This window comes from Schistocerca piceifrons, chromosome 1 (assembly GCF_021461385.2).
Source record: "Schistocerca piceifrons isolate TAMUIC-IGC-003096 chromosome 1, iqSchPice1.1, whole genome shotgun sequence".
Lineage (NCBI taxonomy): Eukaryota > Metazoa > Arthropoda > Insecta > Orthoptera > Acrididae > Schistocerca > Schistocerca piceifrons.
The window spans coordinates 255,121,779-255,148,407 of NC_060138.1; the positions used below are offsets into that span (position 1 = coordinate 255,121,779).

The 26,629-nt window shown below is 39.6% G+C and overlaps 1 protein-coding gene across 1 annotated transcript in view; it reads left to right on the plus strand.

The window, feature by feature from the left end:
• Positions 1–26,629, plus strand: part of LOC124786866 (ATP-dependent DNA helicase Q4) — a 145,525-nt gene that overhangs the window by 106,597 nt on the left and 12,299 nt on the right. The window contains exons 8-10 of the mRNA XM_047254296.1: positions 10,885–11,002; positions 18,267–18,442; positions 20,834–21,277. Of these exons, the coding sequence (XP_047110252.1) occupies positions 10,885–11,002; positions 18,267–18,442; positions 20,834–21,277 (738 nt within the window). The remainder of the gene's footprint in view (positions 1–10,884; positions 11,003–18,266; positions 18,443–20,833; positions 21,278–26,629) is intronic.

The following is a 26,629-nucleotide window of genomic DNA, read 5'->3' on the forward strand; positions in this document are numbered from 1 at the left end:
AGCTCCGTATGCCACGGCAAACTGGCTGACACTGACGGCGGCGGTGCACAAATGCTGCGCAGCTAGCGCCATTCGACGGCCAACACCGCGGTTCCTGGTGTGTCCGCTGTGCCGTGCGTGTGATCATTGCTTGTACAGCCCTCTCGCAGTGTCCGGAGCAAGTATGGTGGGTCTGACACACCGGTGTCAATGTGTTCTTTTTTCCATTTCCAGGAGTGTAGTTTCAAAGGAGATGTTTCATTTGTTGCCTCACCTAGTGCACCAGATACTTCTACCACTATATTCTTTACTGGCACTCTCAACGCTTTTTATATAAGGAATGTGTGTTTCAACAATACCCATTTCTGCAATATAAAATTTTCCGTACTTGGCGACCACATTTATCTGATGAATCAACCTCAAATGGTTTTAAATCGAATTCGTCATCCTCCTTGTCGTCTGTGATACGACTGTCTTCAGGTTCACTTACATCTTCGTCTGAGTCGCTGTAAGGTACATTTTCAGCCTCTGATGCTCAAATCCTGTCATTATTTCCTCTGGAGTTTTAATATTGTTTCAGAAGACATTTTCTATGTCTACGAAAGAAAGTACCACCTAGTTTGTAAAGAAAAAAATATAACATAAATAACAAGGCAGGGTTATTTTTTACCCCAACAGACAAATTTCGAAGTACTCCTGTTAAAGGATGATGGAGAATAAAGCCTGAGAGATTATAGCCCTCTCAGTGTGAACAATAATACTGTATGGAAAAGTGAACGGTGACTCCCTACCGAGAAGCCAGTAATACTAACATAGGATAAAAAATATATATGGACTGGGATAGTTTTTTACCCCACCTTGTTATTCTAGGGTTAAATTTTCTTCATTTGAAATTGGTTAGTCAGTGTATTGTTACGTGCATGCAAAAGAATTCTGTGCCTCATGATACAAAGAGAGCAATTAATTTTATTAAATGGCAGCTCACTAATTATTGAATTTTTGCTGCAATACTATATGAGGAAATGACAAGTATTCCTAAATTTTTGTTGACACACATGGAACTCAGATGGCTATCTAGTGGCAGAATTGTTCTCATATTGTATGAAGTTTATCTTTTTCTCACTAGCTACAACTTTCCCAAGTCAATGTCTGGCTGGAGACTGTGGTTTATTTTGCAGTCTTCTTGTTCTTCTTTTTACCTCTTGTTAAAAAATCAACAGTTAAAATTTTTTACTTCTGGGACTAAGTCCAAGCTTTCGTACTATGCAAGACTGTATCAAAATGTTTATTAAAAAGACCACAGTTTGAGACATGTCTTAACATTCCAGTGAAATTGAGTGCTTTGATGCCCTTCACAATTATCTAGTAAACATTCATCTTTCTTCAAATGGAAATGTCAAGAACATAGTTAAAGAACATGTGATAAAGGGATTTAGAAAAGCTTTCAAAGAGTATTTCCCTGCTCTGTTTGGTAATACCAACTGGATCCTCAATCTCTTAGAAGAGAAAATAATTTTGAAAACCACGTTAAGTTCAAATTGAAGCAAGTAGCTGCTGTAGGCTTCCAGTGACTTTTAAGTTATAAAAACATTACAAATTTTTATCACCTAGAAATTTCTAGTTAAACTTAAAGGTGGAGTTCCCAATACTATCAAATAAAATAGTAACAACTATACCTGTCTCATCCACTTATTTGTACGAAAAGGCTGTTTCCTCTTACACCTACATAAATACTGAAGCAGATTTCGTGCCGAAAGTAATTAGGGAGTGCGTTTAACTTCTGTGGGTCCTGGCTTCAGAGTTATGTGGTGTAAAGCAGGAGGATCGTTTCACAGAATTCCAAGAAAAAGCCCATCAGGTTAATTTCATAATGAAATTTGCAGGTTAACAGAAAAGTCTAAAAATATTTTAATAGACCAACCCATTGTGTAAAAGCCTTCATCACCCTTTTGATATGACTACAAAAATATTAATGTGACATCACAGTTGTATACAGCCACAAAATGAGTGCAAATAGATTTGTTAAAATTAAAGTGAAAGTAGTGAAGGAACACAAACAGCAGACAAGAAAGGGATATAAAGTTTGCTGAAAATGTGCATGCTTTAAGTAAATAAAGAAATATTATTCTCCTTATGTTGCTATAATAACCTTCTGGATGAATTTATTCCTGAAACGTGAAATTAAGAAGTTACACGCAGACTACAGCTCTTGGCTGGTGTGTCTACAGTGTGACAAGTTAAGTGTTTTTCTTTTTAACTATGCTTTCCTCGTTGTGTGTTTATTAAACTTCGCTTGTTTTTCTGTTTAAGAGGTTTAATCTCGTATTTTTGTATATGAATTCATTCATTCTGTAGGGCAGTAGTTGCTCACTGAACAGCCAGCTCATTAATGCATAAGGGTCCATTGGTGACACATTGGGAGGGTAGCAAATTGCGTATCTGGGATTGTCTGCTTTTATAGTTTACTTCTTCATTTAGTCTTGCTAGGATGGCTAGGATGTGTGCATGCTGTGTGTGGATGCAGGAGGAGGTGGCTGCAGTTCACAAACAGCTGAATGAACTTTTGGCTATGGTCAGTCACCTTCAGCATACAGCCACGGGGTGCAGCAGTGGTGGAGAATCTTGTGCATTGCATGGGACACCTCAAGTGTCGCTTGTTTTGCGCATGGGCTCTGCTTCTGAGGCTCCTTCTAGTGCACCCGTTCTGATGGATCCATCCTTATAGCAGGGTAAGTGGCGAGTGCTAATGCATTTGTGTCACTCGGCGTGGAAGTTAAATGTGGAGACAGGCCACCTGGCCATATCCATTTACATGGAGAGGTGGCCACTCCTTCAGCAGGATCCGAGCAGGCACACTGCGAGAGAGGTTTACTAGTTATCAAGAGCTCCAACGTTAGGCGTGTTATGGAGACCCTTCAGCAGATAGCGCTCAGGGCTGGAAAGAAGGCCAGTGTGCACTCAGTGTGTCTGTCGAGGAGCCTCATCAGAGATGTGGAGGTGACCTTGCCTGTGATTGTCGAGTGAGCAGGATGCTGTCGTCTGCAATTTGTGGCTCACATTGGCACCAACGATGCCTGTTGCACGAATTCTAAGGCCCTGCTCAGTTCATATAGGTGGCTGGCGGAAGTGATAGGACTGCTGGCCTTGCACTTGAAATACAAGCAGAGCTTAAGGAATTTGCCAGAACAGTTTCTTCAGCATCTCTATGACATCCTCTTGTGGCTTAGACAACCCTCTGACCATTTGTGTTGCTGTCCTCTATATGCGTTCTGTATGCTGTGTTACCATTATTCTACTTGGTAAGGGGCTTGCACACTCGAGTCATATTCCAGAATGGATAGCACGAGTTATTTGTATGCAATCTCCTTTGTAGACTGATTGTAGTTTCCTAGTATTCTACCAATAAACGAAGTCTGTCACTTGTTTCCCCACAACTGAGCCTATGTTATCATTCCATTTCATATCCCTACGAAGTCTTACACCCAGGTATTTGTAGGAGTTGGGTGATTCCAGTTGTGTCTTTCATATTGCACTCATAAAGTACTAAATTTTTTTGTTTCCTGAAGTGCACAATTTTGCCCTTCTGAACTTTTAAGGCAAGTTACCAATCTTTGTACTACTTTGAAATTTTACCAAGATCTGACTGAATATTTCTGCAACTTCTTTTAGACAGTACAAGGTCCGACATCTCGTTAAATCGGGTGTACTGCCGGTGGTCTGTGTTTATTTATCTAACACAATATTTCGACGTACCTCAGCGCCTTCATGAGGTGCTTCCTGTGACTGAATGTCAGGCTGTCTTACAGTGGCCAGACCAACGGACGGACGATGGAACACCTGGCGACCAACCGACACGGTCTCACTAGAGAAAGTTGGAGTGATCACCAACAGCAAACGCAGCTTGTCGACAGTGCTAGGAACACGCCTGGTGGGTGCGGACCTAGTAGGGTACGCCTTGAAACGGCCGCCACCAGGGAAAACAGCGGGAGTGGGTGCGGACGGAAGATGGAACATCTGGCGATCAACCAACATGGTTGCAGCGGGAGCGGATAGCGTAGGGAATGCCAGACATTGTCCAGACATAAATACGGGACATGGTCATCCTGTCGTTCAGTTACAGGAAGCACGTGATGAAGAGACCGAGCGAGGTGGCGCAGTGGTTAGCACACTGGACTCGCATTCGGGAGGACGACGGTTCAATCCCGTCTCCGGCCATCCTGATTTAGGTTTTCCGTGATTTCCCTAAAATCGCTTCAGGCAAATGCCGGGATGGTTCCTTTGAAAGGGCACGGCCGATTTCCTTCCCCATCCTTCCCTAACCCGAGCTTGCGCTCCGTCTCTAATGACCTCATTGTCGACAGGACGTTAAACACTAATCTCCTCCTCCTCCACCTGATGAAGACGCCGAGGTACAACGTCAAAATATTGTGTTAGATAAACGCAGACCCCCGGCAATACAATCGATTTAATGAGGTGTCACAAAATTGCCAGGAAAGTCTAAGAAATTACAGTACGAGGTCTGTTCAAACAATTTTAGAAACTTTGTCCATAAAATTCTTCCACGCTTACCTTTTACTTCTCCTTCAAAATACTCCCCTTGACAATTGATACACTGCTTCCAATGGCGTTTCCACTTCCAGAAGCAGTCTTAATACACCTCTTGTTGGAGTGCCCAAAGCACCGTCTGTGAATTTTCATTTATCTCATCTATCATTGCAAATCTTCGTCCTTTCAGTGGGGTTTTCAATTTAAAAATCTACAGGATAAGGTCTGGAGAGTTTGGAGGATGAGGCAGCATAGCGATTTCATTTTTTGTGCAATAGTCATGCACCAACAAGGATGAATGTGCGGGTGCTTTATCATGATGCAAGGGCCATGAATTGTCTCACCACATTTCAGGCTGTTTCCTTGTCACATTTTCTTGCAGGCATCGCAACACGTTCTGATAGTATCATCGATTAACAGTTTATCCGTGTGGCATGAATTCATGATAAACGAATCCTTCAAAGTCGAAGAAGACTCAGCATCATGGCTTTGACATGTGACCTAACCTGATGAACTCTTTGTGATCTTGGAGAACCTTTCCCGATCCATTGCCGAGATTGAGCCTTGGTCTCAACATTGTAACCATAGACACACATCTCATCACGAGTTGTGATTCTCTTAAGGAACATATCTTGTTCTCATTTGTGTGATCTAAAAGGTCTTCACAGATTGCGAGGTGAAGGGCCTTTTGCTCTTGACTTGTGAGCCATGGGACATCCCTCGTGGCAACACGCTCAATGCCAAGAGGCTGTGTTAACATTTCATGACATGATCCAACTGAAATGTTAACATTCTTCTGCAATCTCTCAGACAGTCAATCTTCGACTGGCATCCACAATTTTGTTAAAGTACCTGACATGAGCGTCATTGGCAGACATCAAAGAGTGTCATGAATGAGGATCATCTTTAACTTCTGCGCGGCAATTTATAAACCGTGTGGACCATTCATAACACTGAGTACGGCTGAAACACTCATCACCGTAGGATTCCTGCATCATTTTGTGTCTCTCTGCAAAGGTTTTCTTGAATTTAATGCAGGCATGTTGCTGCTTTATTCGTGCCATCTCGAAATTGGCAAATTGTGCTACACAACGTTCTACTCAGTACAGTACTGAACAATAGCTAATAGACATACAACTAACTAATAGACAGACAACAATTAAATTTTGGCAGTTACACATTAAACACAGGCGTGTGCAGGGATGTCGACCACATTCCGTTCCAAGACACTACTGGCATGAAATTATGAATGTACCGGAATGTTTTGAACAGACCTCGTACATCACTATAGATAAATGTGTCTTCTGCAAAAAGTCTGAGGTTACTATTAATATTGTCTGCAAGGTCATTAATATACAACATGAACAGCAAGGGTTCCAACACGTTTCCCTGGGACACACCCAAAGTTACTTCTACATCTGACGATGACTCTTCATCCAGTAAGCATGGATGTTCTGAATCAAATGCTTTTCAGAAATCAGTAAATACTACATCTACCTGACTGCCTTGATCCAAAGATTTCAGTATATCTTGTGAGGAAAGTGTGAGTTGGTTTTCACATGAATGATGTTTTCGGAATCCTTGCGGGTTGGCATGGATGATGTCATTCTGTTTGAGATGCTTCATTATGTTAGAGCTTATTATATGTTCTAAGGTTCTACAATGAGTCGATGTCAGGGATATTTGTCGGTAATTTTGTGAATCATTTTCTTACCCTTCTTGTAGACAGGTGTGAATTGTGGTTTCTTCCAATTACTGGGGCTCACTGAGCTGCAAATTTAGAATAGAATCTGATAGTAATTACATCGGGTGCTCGAGCTGTGTTCAGTTTTAGGGATTTCAGCTGTTCGTCAATGCCACTCACAGTGATAACTATTTCACCCATATTTTCAGGGGCACGAGAATTAAATTGGGGAGTTTTTCTTTGTAAAGGAACATGTGAAAATAGAGTTAAGCATTTCTGCTTTTGCTTCGCTAATTTCGGTTCCTGTCATGTCCATGGATGGCTGGACTAACTTTGGTGCCACGAGAAGTCTTTACATACTATCAGAATTTCTTTGGGTTTTGGGAAAGATATTTCGAAAATATCTGCTGCAGTAGTCACTGAAGGCTTCACAATTTGCTCTATTGACAACTAAATGCATTTCATTCAGCGTATCTCTAGCTTTAGCCGTATTTTTTGTTTTACACCTATTATGCGGTAGTCGCTGTTTCTTTAGCAGTTTCTTTAAAGTGACTAGACCATGGAGGGTCCCTCCCATTATGAAATGTTCTACTGGGTGTATATTTAATCAGTGCATGGTCAGCTAGTCTTTCTCCTGTGCCGTAGTTTCTCTACATGCTCCTGTCCTGTGCAGTAAATTTTCGGTTCCTCATTCAGATATGACAGGACTGCTCTTTCATCTAGTTCAATGAACTTATATATTTTTCTGCTTGTTTTAATTGTCCTTTGTACTTTGATAATCATTGTTGCCGCAACTGCGTCATGGTCACTGATACTAGTTTTGATGTGGACATACTGAAAGAGGTCAGATCTATTTATTGCCATTAGATCTAACTTACTTCCATCATGAGTGGAGATCTGGACTACATGTTGTAAGTAGTTTTCAGAGAAGTAATAATGTTCCACAGGACACCTTATCACTTTTTCCCAGTTGATCGGTGGGTGGTTAAAGTCTCCACCAATGATTACAGTACGATTTGGGGACTTACGTACACTGAGATTTTCTCTAAAGTTTTTAAGCATTAGGAGGTGAGTCTGGTGGGCGATGAAGGATCCAGTTACCATTTGATGCCCAACTATGACACTGAGTCTTGTCCAAACAGTCTCGCATACAACTTCAATTACTGTCTTGGTGTATTTGACTTTCTTGTCTACTGCTACAAATACACCACCTCTGTTTGCCACGAGCCCAACCTTCCAGCAAATACTTAAATATTCTCCAAAAATCTCACTGCAAGCAATTTCAGATTTCAACCACCTTTCTGTACCTACTATTATGTGAGTTTCTGTGCTTTTCAAGAGCACTTGCTGCAAATGCTATTAGGCCTATAGGGGGAATTCTTTTGGACCTTAGTGTATACTTCTGGGTCTTTTACAGCTGTCGTTATGTGGACTGGATGGAGAGTAGCCCAACCAAAGCTAGATTACATCATGAGAAGTCTGCACTTTTGCAGATTTATCACTCAATTGGTACACTTCCATAAGTTGGAGGGTTTCTGTCTTGGAACTGCTACAGTATACCTCTTGTGAATTTCTCTTATTGCTGCACTGTGTTGTGCTTGGCACTTAACGGGGGCACTCGCTTAGTGCATGGCAAAGGAAACAAAGTTTACAGGCGGGCGACAGTATTGCTTCTGATGCGGACTGTCACCCCTGGTGTGATTGTTGACAATTTTCTCCAGAGCCTTGGAGCAGGTGGGGCTCCACCGGAGGTTATGTGATTCTTTCATCATAAATAAACTGTGGAGTATGTGGATGGATTCAGAGGCCCAAACTTATCGCATTACTCTTCAGAGATAGATCCGGTTTCCTCAGTGCATGGTTCCTCACTTATTATTGAGGAGGCCAAGTCCCATCCCGGAATGTAGTGCCAATGGAAGAAGAAGAAGAAGAAGAAGAAGAAGAAGAAGTTCCTCACTTCCAAGTCAGGTGTAAGATGCACTATAATGTCCCTGATTAGAGTGTTCACGTAATTCTGCCCATGCATACATTTGAAATTGCTATTTCTACTTAATCCATGTAGATTGTCAGTCCAGTCTGCAAGATTGATTGGGACCATTTTTCCCTAGCTGAACATCTAACCTGGCTGCAATACCATCTGTTTTTATTGAAAAATATTCTTGAAGTAAAGAAAATATTCTAGGCAACTCAAAGTTCTGCTGGATCTGTTAATGGTTCTAGATTTTGTAGTGGAGTTCGGGATTTCTGACAGAAGCCTGGTCTTTTGTCTTTCCGTATTGAAGACTTGGCAAGCCAAAAAAGTATAACTGCGAATGTTGGTTCTAAGCATTGCATTTCTCATGTTGTTCATTAAATGGTGGAAAAGCCATGAACATGGGTGGCACTGGAGTTGTTCCTGGTATATTCAGTAATGCTTACACTGCCTGTAATATAGCTATCGTTAGATTCTGTTAACACTGTCTGATTTGCATTAGTAGTTACTGTAGTTCCTCCATGGTTAGGAAACCAACACTTCCCCAACTACAAAAATTTTCAAAGTTCTATTTGCACGTGTCATAGATCCTGAGTTGTCTTCACTTTTGTTAAAGATGAGTTACACATGAAACTTGTGGGGATTTTGATGACAATCATTCATTTGTTAGTGGCACCACAGCAGCCGACAGTAATTTTGCGTCATCTACTCCTTTTCCATAGTGACTTCCGGTGGCATCCCTAGTTCCCTACCCCCCCTTCCCTTCCAGCAGTGACTACTGAATGGAAAGAATGCAGGTAGCCTCTGATTTGGGGAGCCACCACCAGGAAAAGCAGCAGGTTGATATCGATGGGCATTGCTACGAAAGGCCTGGACTGGATGAGACCCCTCTTGGAAGTTTATTGAGCCTCTATAGATCTGGAGAGTCCACCAGGGGCAGAGAAACCTGCGGATGCTGACCAGGCTGATGAAATTGAAAGTGACTGTGGAAGTGTTACCAAAGTCCATGGATTCAGGCCACAGTAAAAATCATGGAGAGATGTTTCCACAGGCATGTATCAGGTTGTGTTTGAGCTTGGGGACCTGCGCTGGGTTGCTCACCCAAAAGGAGTGGGCTAGGCAATGACATGTGCTGGTGGCAGACATAGCTTGTTTAAAGAGTCTGTGATGATGAACAGCCATGAAGCCGCTCCACTGGGCTGTGGGCATCAATCAGGATGATCCTGTAAGTTGCTAGGAAACCACATAGGACATTAGACATCATTTCCTTGTGGGTGAGGGCCACAAATTGGTCCTTTATTGATGTTAACCCAATGACAGAAGGTTTCACTCCAAAATGTGAGAGATGGTTGCATGAAAGCACATTTCTGCAGGTTGCATTTGGATCCTTCTGTTGTCAGTTTTTGGAATGAGGTTTTCCTTTGGAGCTGGTTTTTATGCCAGATTCTGAGTCTCTCATCTGAGGTTGCTTTTGATGATGAACATCTTCTGGGTAGTGGCACCACAACAGTCAACAGTAATGTTGTATCAGCTACTTGATTTCCATAGTTATGTCAAGTGGAGCCCTGCACTTGGCTAGTATACTTTCAATTTAATCCTCCTCTTCCATTAGGTGAAGGAGGAATTTTGTTGTGAAATTCCAGAAAAAGATCACTTTAATGTTTAAGCATCCTTTATCATGTTTGTTTCCTTCACGCATGATGAAAGTTTGGGTGTGAATAAGAAACAGGACTTACATTTGGAAAGAGTGGATTTACAGTCCCCGATCAACCAATCACGTTTACGTTTTCCACGGTTTCCATAAATCACCAAAAGCAAATGGCAAGTTGGTTTCTCTGAAACCTAAAAAGCAAATTTCCTGCTCCATTCTTGAGTGAACTGAGCTTTTGCTCTGTCTGTATTGGGCCCATTCTTGGTAGGATGTTAAATCTTAGTTTTCCTTCTTTCCTTTTTTGACAGAGCATGTGCACTGTCAGGGTATGATGACTTGAAGAATGTCAGAATATTTTGGTTCATTGCACTGCTTATGCCATACATGATTTAAATAGAAGCTACTTTAACCTCATGCTTGTTGACATTTTCTGTAGTAAAATGTTTGTACTACTACAGCAATAAAATCTTAAAACAACAAGGATCGTTCTTAATTTATAACAACCTGATTGAAAAATAAATGTTGTAAAAGGTTGTGTCAATCAACCACAGCAATTTAAGGTTTGTTGGTAACTGAATATGAAGGTACAACATGCAGTACTCATATGTAAAAGAGGCTGATTATCTGCCTTAAAAATGAGGAAGTGAAAATTGTTTGTGATGATTTTTTCTGCGTATTTTCTATTCTTTTTCATCACGTATCCAACCAGTGATTCTGCTCCACACTTTTATCATCATCATCATCATCATCATCATCGTTGTTGTTGTTACTTCTTTCTATGTGAATTGTACGGGACTACGTGAGCAAAGATACAACTCAAACAAAAGTAATTTGCTTTCTAGGCACTGAACTTTCTGGTGCTACCTTGGTTTTTACCATTTTTATTCTCTGTTTTCATCAGTGTATCGTGTTACAGATAATTACTTTGGTTTGTAATTTCTAGTCACAATATTAAAATGAGTCAGATCATTAGAAACATGTACTGTTGGGTTTAACATAACTAAGTGCTGCACAGAGAAAATAAATTACTTGTAATGAACCTAAATTTTACAGGATCCCACCAAACGTGAATCAAATGCGAGGCGAGGCCGTGTTTCTTGGAATGCTGAGGCCTACCATGCTGGCCTTACTGCATTTCGCAGGAAAACTGTTCAGCAAGCTTTCATGGCAGGTAAATGTTCAAAAACTGCTATACAGTACATAGATACTTCAAATAAATCAATAATTTAGCAAGTATTAACTTAGTGATGAGTGGCTTTGGTAATGTTCAGTCCCTTGTCATTTTGTGTGTTGATATTTTGTTGCTGCAGTTCTTCATTGTGATGTGTAGGGCCTTGCATTTTTATTTTTTTAGAGGTGGTATTAAACAGCGACCTACAGTGAACAGTACAGGTCTAGCATGTCGATCACTTGGCTGTAGAAAGGGTGGAACTAAGAGAATCAATAGATATTTCCATGTGCGAAAATAGATGCTGGTTGTAAACTTCCATGAATCTGCTGTACGCGCTAGGCGACGGTAATGCAGACATACACAGAAGGGGATACTCGGAGATTGCTTTATGCTTGTTATTGTTTTTATTGTAACAGTTGACATCTGTGGCCTAACTTCAGGTTTTTGTGCGGGAGATTTTGGCATATATTTGAGTGAGCAAATTTTCATAACTGAAGTAATTAAACAAAAGCAATATTTTTTGCCAGCAGACTTTCTTTATAGATTCTTTGTACGATTGCTTCATATTCTAATAATGGAATGGACCAAACAAGCATTAAACATCCTAGCCCAGGTGTGTAGCAAGTAATAGTACTCTAATGTTCTGATGACTTAAGGTATGAGTGTGGATCTGGGTTATATCAGCTTATTCCCCCAAACCACCTTCCACTTCTTTACGAGATGACTTACTTGGAATTTGCAGCCACTCTTCTTTACTGAATAGCAGGCTGCTGAAAACCCTCTTGACTTCATCTCCATGGAATAACGCTAGGTACAGGAATTTTACACTCTTTCTACTTATGAAATAAGTAGACCTACAAACTTTACTTTTTGTCAACTAATGTATTTGACCTCCATACACAATAAAAGTTTCACTTTCCACATGAATATGTAACTTCCCGCAAGTCTCGCTTACAGTTGTACATTAGAAACAGTTTGAGTTACAGTTAAAAGAAAGTTGGCTTGGATACCATGACCTTTCTTAATAAGAATCATAAAATGAGTCTTGCCCCTAACAAGGTTGCGTCAAGAGTCTACAAGAGTACTTTTTTTTAAACTGTTCTTGTTTTAATAACAATATTCAATGACACAATAAGCACAGAGCTACATATAAACCCCATGGTTCTTCCTTACACACTCAATAAAACATCTATGGATTGCTCGCCAGGTACTTGTTGCTGCCGTCCGACCGCCTTGTCTACTTTCTTCCTGTGACTGATTTTAAACCTGCACACACAAACATGTGATGTGCAGTAGGTAGGATTCTACCATCCCACTCTCATATCCAGAATATTGTGTGTTTGAGACAGTAGAAGGCAGAGTGGTTCTAGAATTTACACAGAAATTTTCGAATCACTACATATCAGCGATAGAAGTTTTTGAATATGGAAAGAGGGAAAAAAATTGACAGGTCCTCAAATGAGAAGTAAGAAAGGAAAAAAAGGAAATCATAGCAACCATATGAAAACGGAAAATGATAAAATATCAGGCACACTTCTTTGTGAGGCTTGTTTGAAAGGTGTGATGTGTGTTTTGTGTTAGTCATGATTTATCTGTTCTTGTAAATTGTGCTTTTAGCTACAATACCCACCACTTTCAAAATTTATACAAACCTACCCATCTGTATCACTTCTCATAAAAGGTATAAAATACTCTATACAAAATGGAAAATCTGTACATTACGGTATAACAGGTGTTCAGCTAGTCACATCTTATTATATTTTCCACAAATATAATACTCTACTCAGTTTATTTCGTTTAGATATCACTTTTTTCTGTGATTCTCTTAGGTTATTCTCTATTTCATAATCATATCCGGTTTTCTAAGCAATAAGATTACAGAATAGTTCTAGATTTTAAAGGAATTCGGTGCAGGAAACTATTTGGAAAAAACACCGAAAACAACTCGGGATCCGACGGTCATTACTCCGCCCTTTAACTCAGAATGTTAACGTCCCTGGGGGATATGCAATTTTACACCCTTTACACTGTATTTCCCCCCCCCCCCCCCCTTTTTTTTTGCTTGTGTTAAATGCCAATCAAAATATTTCCTTATAGTACCCCAAGTATTATTATAATATTTTGGGTCTCATAGATTTGATATTAACTTTTCTTGAGCACTGGCAGACGAGTACTTCTTTTTAAATTTCTTTTGAAAGTCTTCCCAAGAGGAAAAATTCTCAATATTTACTGTTCCCCATTCTGAGGCTTCCCCCTAGAAGATACTCCACAGCAAATTCGATCTTCTTGGAATCTTCCCAATTTGTTGGCAAAGCTTGGTTAAATCCTTAAGAAAGGGGTCGGATGTACATCTCTGTCTGGCTTAAATTTGGGGAATTGTCTAGTTAACCCTGAATTAGCTCCCCTTTGCAAATCAGTCACCACTTCACTAGTTAACATTACCTTAGGTGAAGTTACCTGTTTTTCTACTTTTGTCTTGGATAAACTTTATTTCTCTCCACAGGTCGTCCATACCCTTCCTGGTATCATTAAGTTCGGAAGAAGGAATAGGCAATACATTCCCGGGTGTTATTCTGTCGGTAACCTTTCGATCTATAATTTCTCCAAATTGTTCCCACAAACTAATTACATTTATAATATTGGAGTTAGCTATTTTCTCTTTGAAATTCCTTTCTACATTATCTACCCGTGTATTGACACCTGTAATTTGCGATTGAAAGAGAGTGTAGATAAGCATAATGAGTTAATGCCAATCATTCAAAGTATTCATTCCCTGTCTTACATCATTATATTTAATATTGTACATGTTTTCAAAAGATCCTAACTTTTCGATAAGTTCTGATTCTGCATTATTACATTTGTTCTCAATTTCAAGTTCTAACATTTCTGATAAATTGTGAAAAGTGTCATTCTGTTTCTGACTAAGGTCAGTAAACGTATGATTTATATGAGTGGTCAAAGAATGTGTCAACTCGTTCTTTTAATCTATTTTTAAATTCTCTACTTTATTACTTATGGCGTCAAATTCAGTCTCCAGAACGCCCATGGCTTCGCAAAGATTACTAAATTCCTTGCTTTGAGAGTCGACTTTGGCATTTAATAAACCTAAATTTGTTGTTTGAGTATTTAATTGAGAATTTACCAAGTCTGTTTCTTGGATAAACTCTGAGCATTTAATTGAGAATTTAATGAGTTTAATTTAAGACTCTGAGCTCCTGTTAAATTTATCATCTCAGCCCCGTCAGGCACTTCTTTGCTAATCTTCATGGCTATTGCTGGGTCTTGAGTTTCCCCAACCTGTTGTATATTTTCCATATACTTTTATATGCCTTAGCTCTTCTATGCATTTAAAACTAAATATGATAATTACACAATAACGGTTCACTCAATAGTATCTTGTACCACTTCGTACTAAAGTAATCAAGTTTTGTTTCACGCTCACCTGGCGTAGAATTCTCGTTGCGTAGGTGAGTGGATGTGGAGGCAGGTCAGCATGAGTGAACAGCAGCTGGTGCCGGCAGCATTGGATGTATGTTGGTTTCCGTGTCTGCGTCCCTGCGATGTGTGTGAAAGCTGTATACTCCCTGCACTGAATCTTCTTAGCTGAAGTGTTCTATACGTACTTCTTCGTAGACAAATATGTCGAAATCTTCTTTACTGTTTTTAGCGTTCTGAATTTTTCATTTCTTCAATGCTTTTCCATTTAAATTTTGTTCCATTGGATACTTGAACATTTTCCAATGTCTTGGATAATTCCCTTGTCTTATTATGTTTGGTTTCTATGACAACAGATACCAGCTTCTTCTCTCGTTTTTGACTTAAAATTCCTGTTTTCTCGGTCTTTTCACACAGGTCGCCACGTTTTAACGTTCTGACGACTTAAAGTGTCAGTGTGGTTCTGGGTTATATCTGCCTATTCCCTCAAACCACCTTCCACTTCTTTACGAGATGACTTAATTGGAATTTGCAGCCACTCTTCTTTACCGAATATCAGGCTGCTGAAAACCCGCTTGACTACTTCTCCGTCAAATAACGCTAGGTTCAGGAATTTTTAGATTCTTTCTACTTACGAAATAAGTAGACCTACAAACTTTACTTTTCGTCAACTAACAATGTATTTGACCTCCATACACAATAAAAATTTCACTTTCCACATGAATGTGTAACTTCCTGCAAGTCTCTCGGACAGTCGGACATTAGAAACAAATTGAGTTATACTTGAAAGAAAGTTGGCTTGGATACCATGATCTTTCTTAACGTGAATCATAAAATGAGTCTTGCCTCTAACAAGGTTGCGTTAAGAGTCTACAAGAGTACTTTTTTTTAAAACGTGTATGGATTGCCTGCCAGATACTTGTCGATGCCGTCCGACCGCCATGTCTACTATCTTCCCGCGACTGATTTTAAACCTGCGCACACAAACATGTGACGCACAGTGGGTAGGATTCTACCATTCCACACTCATATCCAGACTATCGTGTGTTCAAGACGGTAGAAGGCTGAGTGGTTCTACAATTTACACAGAAATTCTCAAATCGCTACAGTACCTGTATGATCCTCACGACCCACTGTTTCATAATAAGGTACATTAGCAGTCATTTATTTCTGAGTAAATATGCATGTCACTTTACATGTGTGATTTTCAATTTGTGTATGTAGCACCTTAATTGATGAAAGTTTTTGTTTGATTTGACTACATCTTTTCCTTTATTTCACCATGCTAGGAAGGAGAACTGGCTATAGTCAGTGGGAGTGTCTGCTCACAAGATGAATAAACAAGTGGTTTGATTCTAACTTCCAATCAGATGAAACGCCCCCCAAATTACTGTGTCACTTGAACGAATTCCTTCCTGTATCATTGTCAGCAGCTTGTCTAAACAAGCCACATCCGCTCTCACAAATTTCAGAAATTCATTTGGAGTTTCAGGCCTCAGTTACTTTATTAAGGCCATCTCGCCTTCTTCCCAGCCGGCATCCAATCCAACAATGTCTGATTTTTTGCTTCTCATCGTTCTGCCCTAATCGCAAGAGTTACAGACACTGTCAGAGCAATAGCTCCGAAAATACTGCATTTTCCATGTGCAAAATTCTATATAAACATCAATTTACATCAAATATCCTTGTGGAAACAAGTGTCATCATATAAAAGGAACAGTTGAACCCATAATTAAGAACAGTAATAGCACAATTCCGTGATAGCTTCATAAGACAACAAGAATTGTTTATTTAATAAATAAGAACCTTGACCTCACAGATATTTTTTATTTGAGTGAACAACTTTACAAGACTCGGACATTCTCCCTCCAATTTCGCCCATTATTGCAACCTAGTGCACACACAGATTTGTGCTGTGAGTATCCCGCGTCTATCATGTAATCGGTCGATGTGCACTGATCTGCAGTTCCAAACGTGTATGCTTTTGGTACTGTTGCAGAGGATTACATCTTAGTAGCATTGTGTAATAGGGGTTTAACATGCCAGTTTGTGGTTCCTGTTGTTTTTAGTCTACTATGGTTGTAACAGAAAATACTTCTGAAATGTACATTTTTATTCTAATTTACATGTTTTCAGATCATACCTTTGATTACTATTTCACATTACCGTTACTAATGTGTGATATACATTCATTGTGTGAACCTGGTTAGAGACTCGTTTCAGCACTTTAGAAGCGATCCTCATCCTGCCTTCCGTGATATGTAGTAATAGTAGTAATTTGTAAACATAAGGGGTCAAATATCCTTTCTTCCGGAAACTCAGTACTCGATGTTAGCAAGTCCTTGTTGGTTTTCGGACCAGCTGATTTGGACTCATTTGATGGCAACTGTTGAGATGTAACACCAAAGCCCAAGTTGTGTTTTCTTAAGCCAAGTGTTAGAAGTATCAGCGGTTGTTTCAGACACTGTCAGTGATATGAGCATCCAGATTCAAAATAACATGAATCAAGGTAATAGGTTATACTATGTTTTGCAACTGATATAACGATGCCTTACTGTAACAATACAAATTTTCTTACAATTCTGTTTGCTAGGCTCTTGAACAGGTCTCATGCTTTAATGTATTTCTATCATTACTCATAGTGGGACTATGTTGTTTCTGAATAAGTGTTAGATTTTTGTACATGGTACCCTCATTGACATTTCATGTATTTACATTTCTTTCTTGTGGATGTCCACTACCATCTCTCAATTATGTGTATTTTATTTCAGTATTGTGGGATGTGATCATTTTCTGTTTTGATTTGGTGGTAGTGAGAGCGTCTACAATTGCGCTCTCTCTCTCTCTCTCTCTCTCTCTCTCTCTCTCTCTCTCATCTCTCTCTCTCTCTCACACACACACACACACACACATTACTGGCAAAATAAAAGATTGCCACCTCACACAATATCAAAACAAAATACACGAAAGGATGAGCTAGCAATGGACCTAACAAAAAAACATGAATATATTGCATGTCGGTGAAAGTATTGTGTACAAAATCTCTCACACGTGTGTGAAGAACATAAAAAGGACATTAGTACCACAACAAAGATAATTTAACACTCTTTATAGTAGTAACTTAAAACACGAGAATTGTTCACAGTCATAGCAATAGAATTGCAAGAAAAATGATATTGTTACAGTAACCACTGAAAAGGCTATAAAATAAAGCTAAATGCATATTGTCATAATACCTTAGTAAGACTTCTATTACAGTAGCAAAAGATGCTATAACCTATATAACAGAGGAAAAATAGGCTGAAAAACAGAGAAGACAACATGACCTGTTTACATCGTTCTTTATAGTAACAGAATCTCATGTGAAAAGGTGGTCTGCTTTTCTGAATGTTAAATCCTCTCACACCGAGGCAAGTCACTGGATCTTTCCGTATGACTTCTCTCTGATGTTGTCCAAGTGGTGCTCAGTGATAATTCTACCTACAGTTGGCATGGCATTGACCCCATGTGATGTCCACATGTTTGCGCAGTGGACTACAGGTTCATATTTATTAGTATATGTTACATGGTGACCTGTTATATGTGCTGTTCTACAGATTTTGTGTAGAAGAGTGCAGAGAAACAAGGTTTAGATTATACCACTCAGATTTGTGCTTTAGCCTTCTTTTTTCCCATTGTATTCTCACTTAGAAAAGGGTATCTCTTTATGTCGTCTCTTAATAGTTGCATTTGCTATATTATTGTAATTAGGGAATTGAATAATCTCTTTGGAAGATTTGGGTGATTTTCTGGAAAGCTAGATATGCCTAATTTTTATTCTATTTTTCAGGAAAACTAAGAATTGTTGTAGCAACAGTAGCTTTTGGCATGGGAATAAATAAGAGAGACATTCGTGCTGTCATTCACTACAATATGCCAAAAAGCTTTGAAAGTTACGTGCAAGAAGTTGGTCGTGCTGGACGTGATGGTCAGCCAGCTTTCTGTCATCTTTTTCTTGATAGTAAAGTGAGTAGTCATTCTGTGTTTACCTAAATTAGGAGCCTTTCCTAGTAACTGACTTGCAAGAATTGTAAATAAAACAAAAATTTGTATGTACTTTTGGCTCCAAGCTGAGTAAGTAACACAATTATATCTGTCTTCCTTATTTCGTTTCTTGTATTTCTTTCAGTTTTCTTTGTGTGTTCTGTTCCTATATTTAACTTAGTTCACCTGTTTATTGAGATTGATATCAAATGTTACTGTTGATTTGAAGTGAATTAAAAGTATTCCTATACAAGGTTCTGACAGTGAAAAGGCCAGACTAACAGTAATGCTGGGTGCACTAGCAGATGGAAGGAAGCTCCTCCCATATGTGATTCTCTGCTGAAAAACCGTACCAAAGGAAAAACTGCCTGCAGGATGTATCTTTAGATTCCAAAAGTGATGGGTGGCAAATGACCTGATGTTGTATTGGTTGTTTGGAACAGAATACCGGGCTCTCTGCTAAATGGAAGGAAAATGTTGGTGCTGGACTCTTTCAGGGGGCACCTTGCCCAGGAAGTTAAGGATCTGATAGCAAAAAATGTACAGACTTGTTAATAATTCTTGGTAATATGACTTCACAATTTCAAGTAACGGATGTTGTTGTGGATAGACACTTTAAGGTTTGTCTGCAGTGGATTTTCAGTGAGTCTTCTCCAGGGAGACTGTGCTCTCACTCCAGGGGCGGGGGGGGGGGGGGGGGGGGGGGGGGGGGGGGGGGGAGGGAGTTAAAGAGACCCTCAATATCCATGCTGGGCTATTGGATCCTTAGTGCCTGGCACAGGATCTCAAGTGAATCTGTTATGAAAGGTTTTAAAAAGTGCTGCATATCCAATGCAATGAATGACTCAGAAGAGGACATGCCAAGGGTGAAGGGTCAGAAAGGAAGAAATATCAGTAGGCTTAAACGTGAAGATAATGATATGAAGTTAGTGGTGGTGTCATGATAAAAAATGTGATACCATAGACGACCGGCTTAGATAGTAAGTAAGCAAGAAAGGAAATGAAGATAAAAATTAATGTAAACCATTTCTTTCTGTTCACTTTATTTCCCCTTGTATTAACAAAATGTAGATAATAACTAATATTGTGTAATGTTTACTTTCTTAAGTAGATACTTTATATCAGTAAAACAGTTTGTAATTTTGATTAATCAGAATATTTTAAAAATAAAATCCTCTGAAGCTGAATCTTAAAAAATGGCATAGGCTTCTACGTGGGTAAATATTGTAGCAAGTCTCCAGTTGTTCGGCTGCCTGAGGGTTAATTCTATTCACATTCTTTTAACACATCCTGTAGGAAAATGTTGGGTTCGGATAGATTTGGTGATCGAGTAAGATTCAAGTCTTTGAATATTCTATTTTCCCTAACATACTGCCCATAAGAGTGTATTAAGTTTCACCACTTTACTGTAGTTGTATATCAGTAACTTCAGTCATACAAGTGACAGATCACCCAGTAATTTGTAGAAACACATTTTGATGAGGGCTGGCATATTATGTCCTTGAAGAGTGTAGTGCTCCAGTGTTTAGGAATTCCTAGAAACTAACACAATCTTTGATTTCAAATTTCTTTATGTAATTCAGTTACTGGTTTTAATGATTGTTCCATCTTCAAATGCTTACTAAAAGAACCAAATACAAATTTTAGCAATGATTTTGTTTGCTTATTTTGCTAAGTTTGAGACAGATTAATCTGACAATGATCGTAATGAAACCGGTAACTGAATTAAATAAAGAAATTCGTGATCGAGACTGTTTCGGTTCCTGCAAAATCTTACTCATTCGTTCAGTGATATTATTTTCAGCGGTTTTGGAAATTTACTAAGGCAGATAAATGCCGCCAAACCTTGTGTCTGAACTGCGCCTCTCTTTCAGCAATAAATTGCAACAACTTCTCACAATACACCACATTTTTTTTGACTTCATTTGTCTTCAAATTCTGCACTATGAAACAATGTTAAGTATGCTTCCCTGCATATAGGAAGTGGATGTAAGAGTGTGATGGAACATACCTATATTTTGTCTATAGTCCTTGTGGATTTTACGAGTGAACATTAAATTTTGGTGTCAGTTTGTAATTGTAAATTACAGTGAAAGACGCATATCCTCCCCCCCCCCCCCCTCTCTCTCTCTCTCTCTCTCTCTCTCTCTCTCTCTCTCTCTCTCTCTCTCTCACCCCCTCCCCCCTCCCACTACTACTAGTACTACTACTGCTGCTACTATGACCATCACCACCACAGTTTGCTTGTCTGTAAATCTTTTATAATGCTAAGTAAAACTGTGTTAATAAACTGTAAATTACTTCTGTTTGAGAGGTATTTATTAAGTAGTTTATTTATTTAAAATTGAATTTTTAATGTCATAATTGTTACAGGGTGGTGATAAGCGGGAGCTGCGGCGTCACATTCATGGAGATTCTGTTGACCGTCACACAATCAGAAAATTGTTGCAGAGAGTTTTTATTCCCTGCAGATGTGCAAGACTTTCAGAGTTGTTGGAAAATGTAAACTTTGAAGATGCCAGTGACCTCAAAGATCCAACTCATGATTCTGAGACTGAAATTAGAAATCATGAAAGCTGTACTGATCAGGAAGTTCCCAAAAAACAGACAGGTGTTAAATGTCCTGGTCATGAAGTCGCATTTTCAGTTGATGAAACTGTGAGAGCATTAGACATACCACAAGAAAATATTTCCACTATGTTATGTTACCTGGAATTACATCCCAAATCGTGGATAAAACTCTTGTCACCAGCCTACACAAAATGCAAATTGTTAAGTTACAAAGGTGCAAATGCATTAAAGGCTGCAATAAGGAAGGTATGTGGATCACAGACAAGTGTTTACGTTTATGTCACACAGTTAGCAATAAATACATAGTATGCTCCTAGTGATATAGTCATTTTCCCTACTCAGTATAAAATGCCATATTCCATAACAGTAATATTCACTGAGCATCATCGGTTGCTTGTATGTAGATGTATTTTGAGCTTAACCTTTTTGTTACCCCCTTCCTCCTCCTCTTCCTTTCTTTTATTTCATTTTATTTTATTTTTGTCCTGCAATATGGAATTGACTGAAAAATGAAGCAGTGTCACATCATTAGTTAAAATTAAAAAAAGTTCTGAGCTTTTCTGAACTTCACCAGGGGGACACTACACATATTGGCAGATAAATTAATTGTAACTTTTTTTGTTTCTTAATGTAATACATGAGGATAATGAAATTTTTTTCAAATTGTCCCTTGTATGTCATTAATGCCAATGATGTAGTGCTGCTTTCTTTACTTTGGTACATGTTGTGCAGTAACTGTTAAGTCTACAATCAGCTTGATAAATTGAATTATCTAGCACATGGTTATGTAATGCAAATCTTTTGAACAGTTTATTGCCAACAAAAGTTTGTCAAAAAATAATTAAGCTTTATAAGGAGGAAGAAATTTCTGAGAATGTACGGCTGGAGCACAGCATTTATGGAAGTGAATCATGGACTTTGAGTGAAGTTGAGAAGAAGAGAACTGAAGAGTTTGAGATGTGTTAGTATAGAAGGATGCTGAAGACTATTAGGTGGACTGATTAGATAAAAAATGAGGTGGTTCTCCAGACTTGGAGAAGAATAGAAACATGGAAGACATTGGCAAGAAGAAGGGACGGGATGTAAAGACATGTGTTAAGATATCAAGAAATGACTTCCTAGCTACCAGAGAAATTTGTAAAGAGTAAAAACAGTGGTGTAAGACTGAGGTTGGAATATATCCAGCAAATAATTGAGGACTTTGGATGCAGATGCTATTCTGAAATGAATTTGTTGACACAGGAAAGGAATTCATGTCGGACCACAGCAAACGAGTCGGATGACTGATACTTCCCCCCCCCCCCCCCCCCCCCCCACACACACACACACACACACACACACACACACACACACACACACACACACACACACACACACAAGTATGCCATTGAGCAATCAATAATGAAAATTTTATTTGAGGGCACGTGGCCAAGGAATTTCAGAAGAGATACACATTTGGTATGATTATTTAACTATGAGAAATCTGTGTGCAAAATGTTGCTACTGTTGCGACCTGGGGAGCAGGGGTCATGTTGTGAATAGGAAGCTGAACCTTGGAATGATAGTGAGTGATCCAGTTTACACCTGGAGGCATGAGTGACACAATGCAATAACTTTTATTTATCATGTAAAATGAACAGAGTTATAAGAGTTTTCAGAGTGGTGGACAGCATCACTGAATGTGTCTCTGAAGTCCAAAAACCTTGTTATTTAAAGGCCCAAGCCCACACCTATGACACCATGGCTCTTGTTGTATGAGCACATTTGCCGCCATCTGTCAGTTCCGTCAGTGCTCCTTGCCTCACTGTGGTAATTCGGTAATTATTCTCAGCCGCTGAGGTTGGTTCTTTCTGCATGCATTTGTTTTTGCAGTGGTGCTTGGGTGTTGAAGTTATGTAGTGTTACCTCATAGTTCATTGTTACGTAGCACAGCAACATATGCATTTCTGTCTGCCTCACTGAGGTTGTGTGCCAATGCTCACCTCTTCCTCTGGCATCTCTCACATTGAAGGTGAGGCTTTTTTGACATTCCGATTGGCACACCAACCCATGGCTGCCTTCTGTTTTGAGCTTTCCTGCTAAAATTTCTAAAAAAATTTCAATATATACAATAAAATTGTTCTGATGTGCAAACCCTACTGTTGTTGAATGCTGACCAACAAGCAGTGACTGAATATATTTCTTGGTAAAGCTTGAACTGATTTAAGAAAAATCAAACTGATTTTATTCACTAATTTGTTATTGTGGGTGAGGTGTGTACCCATCTCTGCACTCCTTAAATGATACAGCAGTCAAAGCAGTGAATAGAGGTTATACCCACTTTCATACCCAAGAATCGTAGTGTTTCTGTGAGACATCGGGGTCTGGCCTCTTCAGTGGTAAGCGTGTGTGGAAGATTTTTTGCCACTGTTACCTAATAAAATATGTAGGCCAGATGGGGAGAGATTTCAGATTTAGATTTGAAGAGAACACTGTGATAAGAACAACTCGACAATGGCTCTATTACACATCTATGCGAATGGACAGTGTATTACTAATGTCCACAAATCTAAATATTTTGTGTAATTAATCTAAGGCCTATCTGCTTAACATTTCAGAAGAGGAGGGAATAATGAAATGCCTTAAAAGTATTCCTGAGTTTATCCCTAATGTGCAGATAGAATTATGTCATCTTTCCCCTTTATGAAATTTTGATTGGCTGCACAAAACACGACTGGATTTGGGGGGGGGGGGGCAGGGGGGGGGGGGCATAACAAGTACATTTACCATCTGCTTGTGTCTGTCATGGCTCTGTTTGTATCTTCTTTCTGTTTTGTTTAACTTTTAACTTGGCACTTGTAACGTTGTTTACACCTGCAATCCTGTTCTTTGGTTTGCACACTGATCAATCCGAACTGTGTGACCATTGACCTGTATATAAACCCCTCCAGGTGATAGCAGTGTCATCTTGTGAGAAATGGCTGCTAGTCAGACATGTGAGCAGTGCAAGTAGTATCAGTGAATGTGCTGTCCATGTGTAGAATGGGGAAGGCACGCAATCTATCTGAGTTTGACTGAGAGCCGATTGTGATGACCTGAAGGCTCCACATGAGCATTTCAGAAACTGCACGACTTGTCGGGTGTTCCAGGAGTGCTGTGGTGTGTCTTCAGCATGGGTTGATACCAAGGTGTAACCACGTCCAGATGTTCGTGAGGTTGGGCGGCCATTCCAGATGTCAGCTGTTGTAGGCTGGGCAGCCTGGTAAAAGTGAACAGGTAGCGAATTGTGGCGAAACTAACATCAGGTTTTAATGATGGGCAGAGTACAAGTGTGTCTGAACACACAGTGCACTAGACACTCCCAACGATGGGCTTCTGCAACCGATGACCCATGAAAGTGCCAATGTTAACACCATGACATCAAAAATTGTGACTGAAATGGGCATGTGGTCAGCAGTACTGGATGTTGGCACAGTGGCAGAATATTGCTTGGCCTGATGAATCCCAATACCTTCTTTATCATGCCGATGGGAAGGCGCAAATCCATTGTCTTTGAGGGGAACAGCTCCTTGACACCTGTATTGCAGGAAGGAGACAAGGTGGTGGCAGCTCCCTTATGCTCTGGGGAACCCTCACATGGTCATCCATGGGTCCAGTGGAACTTGTGCAAGGCACCATGATAGCCTAGGAGTATCGTACACTGGTTGCGGACCACAAACACCCCTTCATAATGATGATGTTAACCAACAGCAGTGGCATTTTTCAACAAGGTAATGCACCACGTTACAAGGTCAGGAATGTGATGGACTGGTTCAAGAACCTTGATGGCGAGTTCCACTTGATGTGTTGCAACCCCCCACCCCACCCAATTTACTAGATATAAGCCTGATTGAACACTCTGGGATGTGACTCAATGTGGCATCAGAGTTCACCCCCCCCCCCCCCCCCTCCCCATTTTTATGGCAGTTAGGTGACTTGTGTGTGTAGATGTGGTGCCAGCTACCTTTCAAGGCCTCATTGCTTCCATGCCATGATGAATCGCCACTGTTATCTGCACCAAGGGTTGTTAGGTAGGTGGTCATAATGTTCTGGCTGATCAGTGTACAGGCATTTCCCTTTCTTCCAATGCATACTCACGTATTTAAATTGGTATAGTTGGGCACTTTGTCATTGCTTGTTGCATCAGTTGGTGACTCTTGGCTTGCTGTGTCGATTCTCCTGGTTTCCACACTTATACCATTATGCAGTCTTTGTAGGTTGGGAGTTGCTTGTTCTGTCTACAAGATACTAGTGTTGCTGTCTGCAGCCTGGGAAGATGTGTATGTCTGGTAAGCATGTTTTGAGAGTGGGGGTTGTGTGTTTCCACTATAAATATGCTTGTTATTATTCAGATATTGTTGTTTCTAGGTCTATGTCTTTCTCTGGTTATTTTATTCGTGATGGTTGCATACTTTGCAACACTAATTTCGTACTGGAAGCTGCTATTTTTTATCCTTACAGAATTGTATGGGCATTATGTATTGGAAGGTCCTTATATCTCACACATCAGTAAGAATTTTATCAGTTTGGTGCTTTGTTTTAAATATTTCTAATTACGGTTATTGTATCTTAGGTCAACAGTTTAACTGAAGGTATGACTATAATGTCACAAAACAAGTCATGATTAATAAATCGTTTTGAAGCAGCGGTTTCAGATTTTATCAATTGAAATGTATTGTCACAGCTATAGTTGCCCCTCATACCAATTGATATGTAATTAAGTTGAGTTCTGTGACAGTGTCAATATCTTGTTCCAACATCTGTACTCACGCATCTGCTTGAAATCTCTCTGCTGTAATTTAATTGCATTCTCTTGCCAACGGCTTCCTGCCTGTTACAGTTTCCAAAGTGTTCTTCATATTTTCTCTCCTCAGCCTACTAAATTTCCTTCTTGACTCTCCCTTTGCCCATTTGCAGTGACGGGTGTCCCTCGCTTGCCTCATTGTAGGTAAAATCTTGTTCTCAGTGGAGGCCCATACATTTGACTCCCTACTGGCCTCTTCCACTGCATGCCTGCCATCCATAATGTGAGCAGCATTTCATATAAACAATAACTGGAAAGAAAATATATTCATATTTCTGGATTTCATGGTAGTTTCACATTGCATGAAAGCGCTAAGCTTCAGGTACAAAATTCCTATTGTTCATTTAATTGGTTCAGTTCTATGCACCAAGGAACTGCTGCAGTCGCAGTCCTATGATCAGGTTTCATAGGCATTGGCCACTGAGGAAAATTATACCACCTCCTAAAATTTTTGCTGAACATGTGGTCCAGCAGTTAAGGCATTGGGCTCACATTTGGGTAATGCAGAATTCATGTCCACTTACTAGAATCCATTTTGAAATGTTCTGTTGAATAATCTAGTGCTGACTTTCGTATATTTATCTAACAGAGCATGAGCTTCATCCCTAACGACCCTGCTGGAGCATTAAACCTTGTTGTTTCTCATGTGACTGTGGGTGAAATGCCTTCAAAAACTTTCATGTATGGAATCCAGAGCATTGTCTAATTTCCGTCTGTCGCATTTGCTACCCACCTGCAGAGGCATATGCAATGTGAATTTCTGAGACTGAACTGCA